Raw genomic sequence first — 16,409 nt, forward strand, 5'->3', positions numbered from 1 at the left:
ATATATATATATATATGAGAGAGAGAGATCTTTTTGCTGAACCACTGAAAGTAAAGACATTTGAAAGTTTCAAACTTCATGACTCTTCCATTCAAATGATTCAAAACTCACATTTTTAAAAATATGCCTACTAACAAGCCAGAGTATACTCTGTAAATCAGACACATTTGGAAGGTGTAGAAAACATTAGTCTAGTAAATATGAGTGTGTACTAGGATCACCTAGCAAGCTTATAAACTGGTATGCTGGCAGCCCCCAAGCTCCGGTCTAGATGGGGCCCAGAACTTTGTGTTTTTCAATAGAGCCCTCAAGTGATTTGGGAACAAAAATCTGAAGATCGTTTCTTTATCATATTTTTTAATGTAAGCATTGTTTTAAATGTTTCAGGAACATGTTATATGATATGACTTCCTTTTTTAAGAGAAGCATGGCAAATAGACTGGATTGTTGAGGGAATAATTTTAGGATCTCATAAAGCAATCTCATATATAAGATATAAGTCATATCCTATTTTTCTTAATAAATGAGTATACTTAAAATGACATTAAAGCCAATGTAATCTTCTTAATCTTCATCCTGCAACTGTCTTGTTGCTAAAACATTCCTATTTTCAATTTATTTATTCTGTCCACAAAAATGACTGATGTTCAGGACCTAGTGCTCACACTCTGGAGATATCAAGGGAATATTAATAGCAATATCTACATATAAACATATATAACATATATAGCCATATATAATATATAGACACTTTGGGGGGGTTTCTGAGACAGGGTCTCACTATGCAGTTTGGGCTGGCCTCACATTCATGGAGATCCTCCTGCTCAGGCCACAGGAATGGGCATCGCCACTGAGGAGTGAGAATGGTGTTCATACTTTCTTAAAAAATATTCATGAATGACTCTTTGCAGTGTCTTTAAATTCCTTTGTTTTTGTGTGACTCCTTATTTTCATTACCCACTCTTGGAGAATGGTCCAAAAAATAAATTTGATGGGATTTTAACTCAAATGCCAGACTTGCTCCCTCCCTCCGCCTTCCTGCGGTGCATGTGCTCCTGCTTCTTGTAAGAATGAGCTATTATTTAGTGAATTAGAAAGCTCTTCAGGTTTGCGTGCGACATTTGTCAAGCTTTAAATTAAAACTCACATTCAGGCTCCTTATGTTGCTTTGAAGAATTAAAAATAAAAGCTGTTCATAATAGACCAAGCACTTACATTGAGAAACACCTTGGTTAAGTGCTTTTCCTAAAGGATTTTATGTCATCCTCACAAAAACGGATTGAGGGACTTTTACTACCCCCATCTTACAGGTGAGTCATTGTAGCAGGGTCAGATAATGCACCTGAGCTAACTTGTCCACGGCTCCAGTCTACACCTGTCTCACTTCCTAATGTTGCTTTAAGAACCTATGATTTCCTCTGACAAAAGGCTCTCTTAATGGGTCGCATTGAAAGAAAGCTATTGGACATGAAATCTAAAGTCTTATTTTGAGAATCAAATTTCTAGGCTTTATTCAGATTGTTGAGCATGCTTACATTTCCAGTGAAGCCTAAACATCTGTTGTGTATTTTTGTGTTAGTAAAGTTCAAGAATTCACTAATCAGGTGCTCATTTTTTGACATGGTTCTTCGTCATATCAAGCCTGCTTGATCTCTGTAAAGGACTAAAATACTTTCAAGGTTCTATCTAGAAGAGGCCAAGATACAGATATTTGGGATGACAATGATATTTCCTTAAAATATCACTGGAAGACAAGGGATTTAACTCAAGGGAGCCACTGCCTGCCTGGTCCACCCAAATGCAAAGGCAAGGCGGTGTGGGAAGACTGGTTGCTAAATTCAAGCTTTAGTTTTCTCATCTGTAAAAGTCATGTTATAACAGTACCTACCTCACAGGAATGATTCTGGCATAGATGCATCTGAAACATTTAGAATGGTAACTGACATGACGTGGTGCTCAATAAGTACAGTCACATCAACTGAAGACGTGAACAAGGAAGCAGATGTAGTAACATTCTGAAATCTTAGACGTGCAGCTGAGTCAAACTGAGAGATAATGAAAGGAATCCACTCAGTCATTTACTCATTAAAGTCTCTCATACACTGGGTCTGATCTGGGTACTGGAAGCATGAGGATGAAGGCAACACAGAATAAGACATGTCCCTGGCTTGGGCTATTCAGACTTTAGACTCTTCGCAGCCTACACCCTTTAAGTCCACTATATATCTCTTAGGAGGCAAGTCATTGTTTGAAAAAGGGGATAGCTGGTCATTTCTGAAATGTTGCGTGTGGCTGTATAAGAAAGAGAATAACGCGTCCAAGAATTGATGTCTTTGTAGTGATAGTCTCCAGACCCCTGGGGAGGACTTGTATGCTCTTTTATACTGTATAGTCTTTTTATGGTTGTCAATCTGTAGCTCTGGTAACCAAGGATACCTTGTTCACTTGTTAGGTGAAGATGTTTCCCAAGAACTAACCATGCTCACATGACGCAGAGAGGCAGTCTATAGGAACAGGAAGCAAGACTGTGTGGGTGATGAAAATAGCACAGAAAGTTAGGGGTAACATGCAAGAGTACACACTTTGTCAAAAGACAGAACTCTAGGCTTAAACGCCTGGAGAGTTGCTAGACTTCTCCAAACCCAGTTTTTCAGACCTAATTCAGTGGTGTTTACAATATCGGTGGAGTTTGTCAATAGTTGTGATATGTCTCACGTGCCTTTCCATGGAAGGTATGTAATGTGTGATAACTGTCAGCATCATCGTCACCACAATTTCTCCGTGACAATAGCTCAGCTTCCATATTTGCTCTGGATATTTTGCAGGATTGCTGTGGGAGGGGCACGTGCAAAAATGTAAATTAGGCACATTTATGGAATTAACCCAATTGTAGTGTCTGCCCACCTGTGACCACAGGGTAAGGTTAGGTAGCCAGCCCTACATGACTGCACGCACTTCGTTAGCCACGCAGGCCCGCTGACCCGCTCCCTCTCTCTGCAGGCACTTCCTCTTTAAGACCTCCTCCGGAAGCACGCCCCTGTTTAGCAGTTCCTCTCCGGGATACCCTTTGACCTCAGGAACCGTTTACACGCCGCCACCCCGCCTGCTGCCCAGGAATACCTTCTCCCGGAAGGCCTTCAAGCTGAAGAAGCCCTCCAAATACTGCAGCTGGAAATGTGCTGCTCTGTCCGCCATTGCCGCAGCCCTTCTCTTGGCTATTTTGCTGGCGTATTTCATAGGTAAGTGGAGGCAATCTTCTTCGCCGTTCCTGGTGGTGAGACACGGGGTGGGTGGTTTGAACTTGTGAAGTTAGAGGCCCTCTGTCGTCTGTGCGGGTTTTCCTGTTGGCTCTTGAAAGAGGTTATAATGAGTGATGAATGACAGCGAGTTTTCCCTCCTGGCATCCGTTTAAATCTGAGGAGTTTCTCCGTCATGATTCTGCGTGACGTTTATCAGAAGTGAAAATGGAGCCTCCTCGCTTATGAACTTGGAATTGTCATTCCTGCGAACCCGTTCCTCGCTCCCATAGTAGCCTTCTAGACTTCTCTGTCCCTGAATTTTAGCCCAGGTCTGGGATTTCTAATTCACTTCCCTCAAAAAAAAACTGAATAGAAGATTAGGGATTAACGTGGTTGATAATGTCTTGATTGGAGGGAAAGCGAAACTAACACGCTTATTTCAGAGCTGTGCATCAAAAATAGGGTGGAGTAACCAGAGCGTGCATCTGGGTCGGTCTTTGTACAAAATCCTATCACTCAGTCAGAGTTGACCTTGTCCACCTCCCTTCCCTTTGCCTCTGAACCCGCGTCTAACCCTGTGCTATGGGATCCCAGTCAGGTTCGCCTCCCTTGGTGGCTGTGCTTCTGGTGATTGAGTGTGGGACTTAGGGTGGCAGCTCAGCGAAGTTGCCAGGGTACCTTCCTTCCTGTGCCAAGGGTGTTGGTTTGCTTCCATGGGGTGTTGCGGTGAAACTCTGGAAAGCAGCAGATGCTGAGAGCTCAGGGGATCGGTGCCACATGTATATGAGCTTCCTGGGTAGGACACAAGGCCTGCTCACAGCTCCTGGCCCTAACAAGGAGTCCCAGTGCTGCAGCTCTGTCAGCTGAGGTTGCCAACGGCAGATCTCCTGGCCCAGACAGAGGCCATGGTGACGTTTGTTGAAGTTTATTTGAAACACTTGATGGTTCTGGCTTGGTTTCAGGGGAGCTATGACAGAGCTCCCTCGTTTGGCTGTGCCATGTTGCAAAGCACACTTAAAAGAGGCTAACTCTAAAACAGCTCCCAATATGTATGCTAAAACTCCTCCCACTAAGGAGCAAAGACAAAGCACCCTGACGATGCTTGCTTTGGCACTTCTCAGAAACAAGCCTGCCTTCCTCTGCTCAGTGGAGGCAGGAGCTTGGGGTGGCAAAGGAGTTCTAACACTTCCTTCATCTCCAGGCAGGCAGCATGGTGTCTGCCAGAGAAGAATCTAGTCTAGCACTTGACAGACCATTCGACGTCAGCTTGCCTCATGTCAGAGGAGTGTAACTGTACACCCCCAGAAATCTGGGGTCCTGCCCAATGCAGACCAGTACAAGCCAAAAACCAATGTGTGTATTTTTATTCTCCTCTATAGTGTTGCTGTATTTGTCTTAATATGGAAACATAAGCATTATCTCCTTTACCAATTGCATAGTAAAAACATTGACACCCCAGGGAAAGGTGCCATGTGTATCTGGAGCTTTGCAAAAAGGCTCTGTGCTCTGAACCTTGATGACACACAGACCAAGATCTCACCCTAATTTCAAATCATGTCTGTTTGTCACTTCTTGGTGAAGGATAGAGTAATGCTGGGACTGGTGGAGGGAAGGATGTCTGCGCATCACCCTCAGTCGTTTGACTGGAATCTTTTGTGTTGTTAGAAGGAGTTAGTTAGCTGTACTGGAACTTGGGGAAGGCAAAGTGAATGTGCCTTCTGGGTCTTTGCGTGGTTTGCCTTTATGTCAGAAACTTCAACAAGGATCCATGTGCTCACTTTTCAGATTTAATATTCTGTTGGGCCATGGGAACCATGGGGAGCCCAGGTATAGAAATTGAGGAACACTTGTCTCTGCCAATAGCATCCCCAGTGCACCTCCTACTCCTCTTACAGGAGAGAGATAGATGGTTACTGCCTGATTTATTGAGCTTGATAGTTAAAATAGAATAGCTTTCTGTAAGGGTGATCATATAAATGGGAAACCGTATAGTGAGAGTTTAATGTTTTAATCGGGATGTAACTTGTAAATGATGGATTAGGAAACATATTTATCCTCAGTCTGGAGGCTACTGGAAGCTGGACCTGAGCATCTTAGCATGGTTTATTAGTTTATAATCCATCATTTCCTATTATGTATGCTTTAGGTAAGATTATGCTTTGACCCTGGAGTATTGAAAAATAGTTTATGACTCAAAATGAATGATGTAACGGGCCTATTTACCCAGAGTGATGGCAGTGCATGTGGAGCTACTGGGCTACTCTCAGTCCCTCTTCAGCGATGACCACAGGTCTTTCTGCAGTGAGGTGAGGGTCAGGACCCTAAGTGGTAATCTTGGCCCCAGTGATCCATTTCTCCTTAGCCTTGGCAAAAAGTTATTTGCTGTCTAGTCTTGGTTTCCTAAGCACAACATGGAGGCATGGTAGTTATTTATGTGCAGAAACTCTGAAGTATGGTAAGGATTAATTAATGTGTATAAATCACTTGGAAGATGAAAAGCAGTATATTATTAATTACAAAGCTGCAGGGGTATAAACAGTGCAATGCAAACACAGAGGAGAGTGCTATTGGAAGCAGCCAGTGATCGTGCCCACTTACAAAACAAGCCCCTGGAAAAGGACAGAAGGGCACCAAAAAACCAAGGTCCCCTTGTTAAAGAGACTGGAGCTCTTAAAACTTGAGTCCATTTTGGTTCATACATGACTCCATGCTCCCTAGAACATGACAGGTCCTGAAATTGAAACATCAGCCCCAGGACATTTATGGATAGGCAGTGGGCTCAGGCCTGCCAGGCACTGTGACAAATGCATCAAATTATCTTCTTGCATGTTCAAACCCGTAGAAAGGAGGCTTTCCAGGAGTGAGCAATTTGGAATAGCTCAGCCCCATGACAAGTTCTCCTTAGATTTAGGCATGTGGGTGGGTGTAAAAGCAGAGTGCCAGCCCTTGTGCAAATTGGAAGGCACAGGCCTTCACCGATGCAGGAAAGATGCCCCAGTTCTTACATGTGCAACTGGGGTGAGATAACTTTGATGGTATGCTCTTCTATCAGATCCTCCCTGTGCCAGGTTCTCCCAGTATACAAAACACCCTGGAATAAAATACTCCGAAAGGCTGAATGAATCCCCAGGGGACCACTTTGTATGTCATTCGGCCCCTGGCCCAAACAATCCTTAGGGAATACTGCTGTAGGAGAATTTGGCTAGAAATGCAGTAGAGCCCCTTCTTTGCAAATCTTCTCTTGGTTTCTTCTTTTCTTTTCTTGGCATTACTAAGATTGAACACAGAGCCTTGCACATTGTATGCATGCTCTGTACCACTGAGCTGCATGTTTTTATTTTATTTTGAGACAGGGTCTTGCCAAGTTGCCAAGGCTGGCCTGGAACTTGTAATCCTTCTGCTTCAGTCTCCCAAGTAGCTGGGATTATAAGCATGCATCACCACACCTGGCTAAATTGTTTTTCTTTCTAGGCAGCTCAAGTACTTTCATTACCTACAATGCCAGAAGTCCTTCTATATTCCTGCATTTCTGAATCACATAAATAATGTAGATTTTCTCACTTATTTTGTATCAAGTATAGTGTTTTTAATCCTTGTAGAATATATAACAATAACTGTTAGAATTTTCCCTAATCCGAATTGGAAGAATTTCCATTTAAAGCGCTTTTGTATAATTATTCCACTTGAATTATATGCCCCAGTTGTCAGCAGATACTCTCCTTCAGAGTAAAATTGGCACATGGACCAGGCATTTAGCTCAGTGGTTTCGCTGCCTGCCTCATAACCACAAGGACTCGAGTTCGATCCCCAGTACCTCCCCACACCAAAAAAAAAGTTGACACATTACAATTATTTGTTGAGCATTGGTGCTGAGGCCTTTTTTTTTCCTGTAGAACCAAACCTCCAGATGAGAAGGGAGGAGAGAGGCTTTGCCTCCAATCTTTGCATTTCTTTCATCATGATTTTCTTCACAGCTGTTGGGGAAGGCCCTTCTCTTGGGATGAGTTTTCAGTCAAGTTAGGTCATTTGTGGGAAGATTTGTGCAAACAATTCCTTCCTCATAACATTTAACTAGACTGTACAAAACAGGGTTATAACATACAGTTGGATTAGAATCACCTACCCGTTTTGCCATGTGGTCACTTGTCCTCAATCTTTGGTTACCCCAGGTAAATTCATTGCCTGTTTTTGGCAGTCACTCAGTGCCCAGTGCCTTCTTTGTTGAGGTTTTCTGACAGGTTGTAACAGAGCTAGGTCATAGAATGACATCATTGTTTTTTGTTTTTTTTTTACTCCAGATTAAAATTGAACTAAGGTTTCCAGTCCTTACAAGGCATGAATGTCCTCACAGTGGCACCCTGCATCAAGGGCAGAGGTGCTTCTGGTATGTGCTTTGGTGGCTTCATCGCAAATTGCCCAGGAAATTCTAAGAGTCTGCACAGTGTTACAGAGTGATGCAGAACTGAGACTGCTGTCCCTGAGACATAAACAATACACAACCCTCACTGAGCTTCCCCCAAGGACTCACCACATAGTTAAGGAAAAGGGGTAGAGAGGTTGATAAGAGTGTTTGTGTCGCCCTAAATTAGTTTTTAGCTCTTTAGATTTCTGCCAAACTAAAATACACACACACACACACACACACGCAAACACGTGTGTGTGTGTATGTGTGTTAGAAAGTATGTGTGTGTGTGTTAGAAAGTCACCTTGTCTTTTTTCACTGCAGTAATTCCTGCCAAATATGAAATACTATGTTTTAAGTAAGCCGCTCAGAGCTCTGTCTTCTGCCACTCCGACTTTGATCTGTGAAGAACGCGGGCCATCAACATGTCAGGATGTTAAAAGTGTGGTAATTTGGGGTGCTTTCAGCTTCTTTTGAAAACAATGGGAGATTATTTTCTATGGAAACTAAAAGCCTACCTAATGTGTTTAAAGTTGCTACACTTGAAAATTGATATGTTGAGACTCATACTGATGAATCGTGCGTTCTTGGCTGCTATTTTGTGTATTCTCGTCTCACTGAGCAGAGCAGGTTTGGGGAAAACATAAAGAAAATGACAGAAAATGATAAGAACAGTACCCTTACCTAGTATCTTTCTGGATGCTGCGGTCCAGGAAAGATGGTGGGCCTCTCATTCAAACCCTGAGGTCTTGGACTATCTGAAGAGATGGTAAACCTCACCCTCCTGCCTGTATTCTAAATTGTATATTTACCTCCCAGTATATAAAGGGCAGGATGCTAATGATTAAATCTGAACAGTCCAGCAGATAGCATTTCCATCTAACTCCCCGACCCCAAGAGAAACAGAAAGCTGCCCACAAATAAGTCAGGGGACCCAGTTACTTTATCTGTTCTGATGTTCACAGCCCAACTGTTTATCTAATAGATATGCTAATGTGCTCTTAACCTGATAATAAAGTCCTGTCAGTGCTTCTGGACCAGTGAGTCTCGGGCAGTGGGACTGCCACCTCTCAGCCACACACCTGATTGCAGAGGGTCTGTCAATTTACAGAAAGCAAATTAAGTCATTTATTACCTTGGTCTCCATCACCCAGCAGCCACATGGCAACGTTTGTACCTCATGTTTGACATTTGAGGAAAGATGAGCTCTTCTGCTTCAGAAAAGGATGCAGCATCTTTGAAAATACACTGTCAACCTGGAAGGCCTGAAACGCTTCTTCATAGTCAGTAGCTAAGACTAGCTGCCTTTGCTTTCCTCTGAGATGCTTGCAGAAGTCACAGTTGTCCGCCAGCGTAGGACCTTCCTTCCTTGTGGGAAAATGCTGGAAAGGGGAACCAGGAAGCAGTTGCAGCTCCTGACAGTGTAGAGCATCTTATTGTGTAAGCGGGAGGATTGAGTAGATGCTACAACCTATGCCCTACAAGGACATGGTATTGGCATCATCCGCCAGCCCAGGACTTTGTGCTTCCACAAGTAGGTGGAACCACCCCCACCCTTTGAATAACTATTCAGGGCTTCATTCTGTGTTCTCTGAAGCAGTTATCCCTCTAGCAGTCATCAGTCCAGAAGTCCTGATAGGCTGCTGTCGTGTAACTATGCTTTTTTCACATACCCTGGGTTTTGTTTCTTTTGGGGGGATTTTGTGTTTGTTTGCTTCTGTCTGTCTGTCTGTCTGTCTTTCTTGTCCTGGGAATGGAACCCAGGCTCTTGCACATGCTGATCAAGTTACTCTCCCTCTGAGCCACACCCTCAGCCCAACCTTGTGTTTGGCCACACTCCTTGGGGCAGAGGCAAAGACTACAGACGTTTCTGCTTCCACGAGTAGCTTTTAAATTTCCCACTTTCTCAATCTTTTATTTGTTAACTTAGTTGCACTTATTTCATGATTTCAGACCCTGGGCACAATTTCTAATGTACTGAAAATAATTATGATTTTATTCAGTATTTGATCTGTAACACCATAGTAGAAGTTCTCGCTTTGCCTTGGTTATTAGACAAGCAGGATGATCGAATAGGAAATATAAACCTGGACTTAGGTATCCAAGACCCTATAAGGTACCTACAGGCTACGTACAGGTGACTATGGGCTTGCTCTTTCATCACTCTGTACCATAGTTTTGTATTTTTAAAACAGAAATAATTCCCATTTTGTAAATACGCCTTCAAGTGTGCAACTTTTCTTCACATCCAGTGTGTGGACAGCTATTACATGCATCCGCGGTGGGGAGGTGGCAAGATCACCAATTAAACTGTGACACTTGTAACATTTATAATTTTTATTTCATAAATTTGGAAAGAGTGAGATTTGGATTGATATAACAGTGTCTAAATAAATAGGTTCGTTCTTAGGTCACAGAGGCTTGGAAGACACCAATGATAAGGTCCGTCCTGATTTCAGGCATGTGAAAATAGGAAAACTTCTGAATATTAGAATCAGGTAGAATGTGATGGGACCTGACACATGGAATAAGTTCAACCCAATTGAGTTATTGCAATTACTGTATTAGCTCCCACGCTTCTAGGCCAGATCCAGTGAAAAGAATAAGCCAGATTTGGGGGTCATTATAAACCCAGAATAGTGACTAGCGATGCCTCCTGTGTCATAGGCAGTCAACAGATTTTTGAATTGAGGAATGCTGATCAGGATTAGATGTGTTGGATCATTTGTGAAAGCTATTTCCCAAGTGCCCCAATCATTACTATTTCCCCGCTGTGAAGACAAGGTTGTGTTTCCTGTTGGTCGTTGTCACTGTTCCCAAATTGCATTTTGGAGTTAGAAAGTGTTTAGGCAAAGGAATAGTCAGAGGGACTGTGTAATCACCACATTTAAGCCCTGTAGTAGGAGTCTGTGATTCCCTGAAATGGAGAGAACTGGCTCAGTGAAACTAGGAAGTGTTTGTATCTGGCAGACGGCCACCATTTGGCGCTAACATTACAAAAGTGCAGCAGAATTTAGTTGGAGTTCAAGGTGAAGAAGCAAATAATGGCATAAATCTGGAAGTCTGTTGGCTGTTTCTCTGTAAATGAGGACATGCTAAGAAATGAAAGCAATCACTGCAAGGCACCAAGTAGAGAAAATAAATATTATATGGTGAATTAGGTCTGTATACACCAGCTCTACAGAATCTTTTGTGTTCTGAAATGCCTTGCTTAACTCTGTAGCACCCTATGACAAAAACATGACCCAAAGCAAACTTCCAAAACATGTGTTTCTCTGAAGGTTATCTTACACCAGACTTCTTCATGCCCTCCAGTGAAAACTCCTTTATAGAAAATTCATATTTTGATTGTTGAGAATAGACATTCATAGTTTTTCCCCAGCCCTTTTCTTATAAAAGCGTTTATTAGATTATTTTATAATAAAATCCTTTTGCATTGTTATTCAACTTTATTACAACATTTAATATTATCATTAAAAAAGAGGTTAGTGCATTGCATGTTCCACTAATTTACTTTTTGTATTATCAGTCTTCAGGCCTTAAATAAGTAAATATCAGATTTTATCAGAAAAATCTAACAGCACTGAGTTACATGGTAGTCAGCAAAGAGCTTTGCTGAAAAAAAGTACTATTCTTTCTTGGAATGAGGAAAAAAAAATTATAAGATGCATGATACGTATCGTCCTTCAAAGGCCTTTTTTTTCCTGCAGAACCAAACCTCCAGATGAGAAGGGAGGAGAGAGGCTTTGCCTCCAATCTTTGCATTTCTTTCATCATGATTTTCTTCACAGCTGTTGGGGAAGGCCCTTCTCTTGGGATGAGTTTTCAGTCAAGTTAGGTCATTTGTGGGAAGATTTGTGCAAACATGTTCAGCTCTCCCTGGGGGACAGTGATCTTTATAAAAGAAGGGAATATTACCTTGCTTTTGCCTTTGCAGTCATGATGCAATCCTCTCAGTTTGCTTACTTATATTACACCATGAGTGCTTTAAAGTCACATTAATGAAGTTCAGATTAAACTTCCTTGTATTCCACTGAGAAAAGTAAGTGGCAGTATGTCAAATGCATTCTGTTCTTCAGGCTGTGATAAACATGATGACATCTTTCAGGGAAGTTTGATGCATTTGAATTAGATGCATTTTCAAAACTGGTTTGAAGATGACCTTGTGCTCCAAATTTTATCAACATAGACTTCTGGGACATTAGCTAAATGTAAAGTATGTATGTTTAAATTTTCTTTTTATGACAAGATTTGATATTTCCTGAATTGTGAGCTAATCTTTTTCCTGTGGAGGGGGGGGACCTTCTTGTAGCTATATGTTAATTTTAGGTATTACCAATTTTATGTTAATTTTAAATTTATTAAATTTATCCATAAAATTTTTGGGGGGTACCAGGGACCGAATTCAGGACCTTGTGCTTGGGATGCAGGAGTAGGCATCACTGATCTAAATCCCTAGCCACATAGAAATTTAGATATGTTAATTTCATGCTTTTCCATTGGGCAAGACATTTTATTTTACAGTGTTTGGCCAGTTTCATAATGTACTGGAATTTGCTGACCAGCCTTGTAACGGAGGACATTTTTACTAGAATTTTTTTCCTGAACCTTGAGTCTAACAAGCAACCCCATAAAACAGTATAGTTAATAGGAAAGATTAAAGAACCTGAGGTAAGTTATATTTTGTATAAATGACTGAAGATATAATGTTAATCAGTAACACAACAGTGATAAAAGGCATCTGAGTTTTATTTTTCCCAGGATCATCAGGGAACAAGTTTTTACACTAAAAAGCTTTTTATTAACTCACTGCTATGAATCAATGGTTAGTCATCCTTTTTGTTTCCTAGCAATACAGAGTTGTATTACAGTTGTACAATAACAAATTGAGGGCATTTGTGTTTTATTTTTTATCTAGTCTGTTTTTATCAAATGAAGACATGATCTCCTCCAAATTTTACTTTAAAAACTGTAAATCTTCTGAGAGAAAATAGAACTGGCCTGTGATTAGCTTACGTTTCTTGAGACCACTGCAGTGCAAAATCAAGAACCAAAGAAAGAGAAATTAATACCAAAACAGGTTAGATTGAAATTAAGATAAGTCAGATAAAGGCTTCAGTACTCTGGGAGGCTGAGGTAGGAAGATCACCAGCCTAGGCAACTTAATGGTTTAGCTAGACTGTCTCAAAATATAAAATATAAAATGGGCTGGGATATGGCTTTGTGGGAAGGCTCTGATTCAATCCTCAGAATTGCAAAAAAAAAAAAAACAAAAATAGTAATCATCGACTCTATGAGTAGAAAATTTGAAAAGTTAATTAGCGGCACAAACTTGAATGCCATACACCAAGCAGAATAAAATGTGGAACAATAAGAAAATAAAAGTATGGAGTGAGGTGGGGGTGACCCCCCCAGATACAAAATCACACAGTTTCTCTATACAGTTTCTTGAACCAGTATGTCCAGCCAAGGTAATGAGATGAAGAGCAATAGCTGAGAATTGCTCAGAGGTGCTGTTTTACCACCTCATCTTACATCATTAAACTTTCGGTTCCCTCATAAGCTACTTGGATAAACAACAGTGGACGGCTCAACATTTATCCAAATAAGCCAGAAAGCTACCACGATAAAGGAAATTGAGTTTATAGACACAGCAGGCTCTTGCCTAACAGATGAGAGTAATGTGTCTAATGTTGAACATCAATCTATATTTCAAATATATTATGAAGGGGGCCCTCAAAAATAATTCATCCTAACAAAATTGTTTTGCACTAAGGGTGGTTTGTCTTCTGTTGTGTCTAATTGATATCTCTGTAATCTAGCTACAGTCCTTGCTACTGAACGTGATGTAAGAGATGGAAAGAATGAATGTGGTAGTCAGTTCCCAGGGGAGCACCAAACATTGGGGCTACCAAATCACTTTCCCCTTCAAATGTCTTGTCATTGGAATGACCCTTGAAGCCGGAGACCGAGAATATTTCTTTAATCAAGTGAAGGCATTCTTAGGAGACTTCTTTTCAATCCTGTTTAAAAATCCACATGAGAGAAGAGAATTACTTCATACCAGATTCTTTCTCTGCCTTATTTTGCTTATCTTCGTGGAATAAAAGAATGCCCATTAGGTATGTCTGAGGTTACCTTTCAGTTTTAGCTCCCAATCAAATTCAGTGGATTTATGAACTACCAGTATTTAGAAACGTTTTTGAATCCCAAATGTGGCGTATCTTGGCCTACAGTTGAACTTGAATACAACCAGATCAATACCTCACTCCTTACACAAGTCATGGCTAGTTGTGGTGAGGACACAGGAGTAGCCTCGTGAGAGAGAGAGGCACCCCTTTGGAGATGTGTGCAAATGTGTATGTGCAGAGCACACAAACTCACATGTACATCACTACTCCCATAGAACCTGCTTGTGCATGTCCTTGTCAGAACTATTTTATTACATTTGTGGGGCATGGTTTGATAATTCAGTACATGTGTACAGTAGCTAATGGTCAAATTAAGTAATTAGCACTGCTACCTCCTTAAAAAATTAGCATTTCTTTATGTTTGAGAACTTCAAACTCCTCGCTTCTTATTTGGTATAAAATACTTAATAAATTGCTGTGATCTGTAGAACACTAGAACTTATTCCTCCTAACTATACTGTTACTGTTTTAAGAGTAGAAAATTTTACTGAAGGAAAGAAAGCTTGTGTTGAAGAGAGACAAGGGGGACCAGCACGTGGGTTGCCCGCCCACCCCACTTCTCCAAGACATTTCATACAGCAAAGCCATGTGGGGAGGCGGTTACAAAGTGGGACAAAACTATAAGATCCAGTGGAAAATTACAAAGTGGGCATGAGGTGGGGCAAAACCATGACCAACCAGTAAGGTTATAAGTAAGTGAGGGGCAAATGGGGGAGCAAGTCACATAGCAAACACAAGGTTTTTCAGTAAGGGTAGGGGTCGGGGATATTTCCTGGAAAAGCTGGGCTAAGATCTTGGCCCCCCCTCAGGTGATTGATACTGATCTAGAATATCAATCACTGTTCCTTATCCCAGGAGAAGCACAAGGGTGTAGTAGTTTCTCTGCTTTTGCAGTTCTGGCCACAGTGAATGTGTCTTGATTGCCCTCCATTTTGGCTCCTTGCTGTGTTGGCTCCTTGAGGGAGGCCTTGTCTAACTGCCTGTAAGATACCTAATTAACTTACCTATCTGCAATATTCCCCCCTCTGAAGAAGTACCCCTAATTGCTGTGAGGGAGCAAAGGGGAAAGATGGCTCTGGCTGCTTCCAGCTGAAGAGGGTCATAGTTGTGATCAGCAGTTAGTTACTCTGTGAGGGACAATGTAACGACCTTCCATAGGCGTCTGGCATTACCTCAGTGGTTCTGCTGCCTGCCGAACTACACTTTAGTACCAGTTATCCATCTTTCCTCTGTTCCCTCTCCACCATTAATTTGTGCGAGTTGTAATGAAATACTGCACTGTGAACTTGAGCTGACTTTCAGGGTCCCCACTTGTCCTGCTTTGCAGGTTTGCTTGTTTGCAGTGTTTGCATTCGCACAGGTGCGGATGACTGCTTTCTTTTTCCTCTTCTTCCCTACCCGATACACGGCACTGTTAAATATCCTTGAGCAAAGTCCAGATTTATCCTGCTCTGTCAAGTGCAATTTTAAAAAGTAATATATATAAAGTATGAAATGACAATACAGTTAATTTCATTTTAGTCTTTTTGAAAATGTACTGCTCTGCTCATTTGCAGCTTTTTCCCCCACTTCATCCCCACCCTGGAGCTCCAACCTCCACCCCAGGTTCTGTTTTCAGAAGGTCACTGTTGGGAAGGTGCTGCCTAGGTCTCATGGTCTTGGCCCTGTCTGAGAGGAAATGTCTCTATTTCTCTTGTGAGGATGTGAATGTTGATTGCATGGTGTTTTATTCTTCTCTTCAAAACTGACAGGAATTAAGCCTTTTGGAAAGGTCATCTGACCCAGCAGTGATAGCCCTATTGTAATGAAATACTGAAGGCTTGTTTTAATGTCAGAGGCAAATAGGAGAGTGGAACCAAAGGAAAGATCTGTGACTAAATTTATCTTGAAGGAAGAAAAGAAATTGCCTGTTCTGTTTGTATGACTAAGAAATGCATTAAACAAGCCATGTACCCCACCCAGGGAGAATGCTGTCAAAACATGAAAAAATAATAATGCAGAGATCACATGAAAGTCAAGCCTGAGCTCTTCTTATAATTGCATGTCTGAGTACCCTTGCTAATTTTGCCCACGCCCAGTGTAATTCTTTCTTCATTATACACTACTGCTGCCTCACCCCTACCCAAAAATTTTACCATGCCTGTGGCTGCCACGGTGTAAAATAATAAAACAACACAACCAGAAAAGCAGCTAATTGAGAAGATCCATGGAGTGGATGGAATTAACTCTTGACTTATGGTGACGATCTTCAAAAATCACTCACCAGTATGAATATACCACAGGCGCTTTGGTGGGAGAACTGATGTGGACTCTGTCTTGGTAGCACTGTAGCGAGAGGTGTTCTCCATAATAACTGGATATGGGCTGCAGAAATGTGGAGAGGGGTCGGTATATCGTGTAAGAGATACTGTTACATTTTGGCTGATTGTCATCCATGTGCTAGACCAATGGGGTACAGACTGTAATGGCAGCGAATTTTTTGTGTGAAGAGAAAAATAAGTAATTGTCAGAAGAAAAAGTGTGCACAAGAGAGGAAAAGCATGAGATGCATTTCCTTGAGTACCTGTGATATATACA

General features: G+C 41.5%; 1 protein-coding gene across 10 annotated transcripts in view; it reads left to right on the plus strand.

The window, feature by feature from the left end:
* Window positions 1–16,409, plus strand: part of Tenm2 (teneurin transmembrane protein 2) — a 1,175,298-nt gene that overhangs the window by 932,169 nt on the left and 226,720 nt on the right. For all 10 annotated transcript variants that reach the window (XM_010622224.2, XM_010622227.2, XM_033761618.1 and 7 more), the window contains one exon: window positions 3,001–3,239. In XM_010622224.2, coding sequence (XP_010620526.1) covers window positions 3,001–3,239 — 239 coding nt within the window. The remainder of the gene's footprint in view (window positions 1–3,000; window positions 3,240–16,409) is intronic.

The sequence above is a fragment of the Fukomys damarensis genome, unplaced genomic scaffold, assembly GCF_012274545.1.
Source record: "Fukomys damarensis isolate Sample0158 unplaced genomic scaffold, DMR_v1.0_HiC HiC_scaffold_9, whole genome shotgun sequence".
Classification (NCBI taxonomy): domain Eukaryota; kingdom Metazoa; phylum Chordata; class Mammalia; order Rodentia; family Bathyergidae; genus Fukomys; species Fukomys damarensis.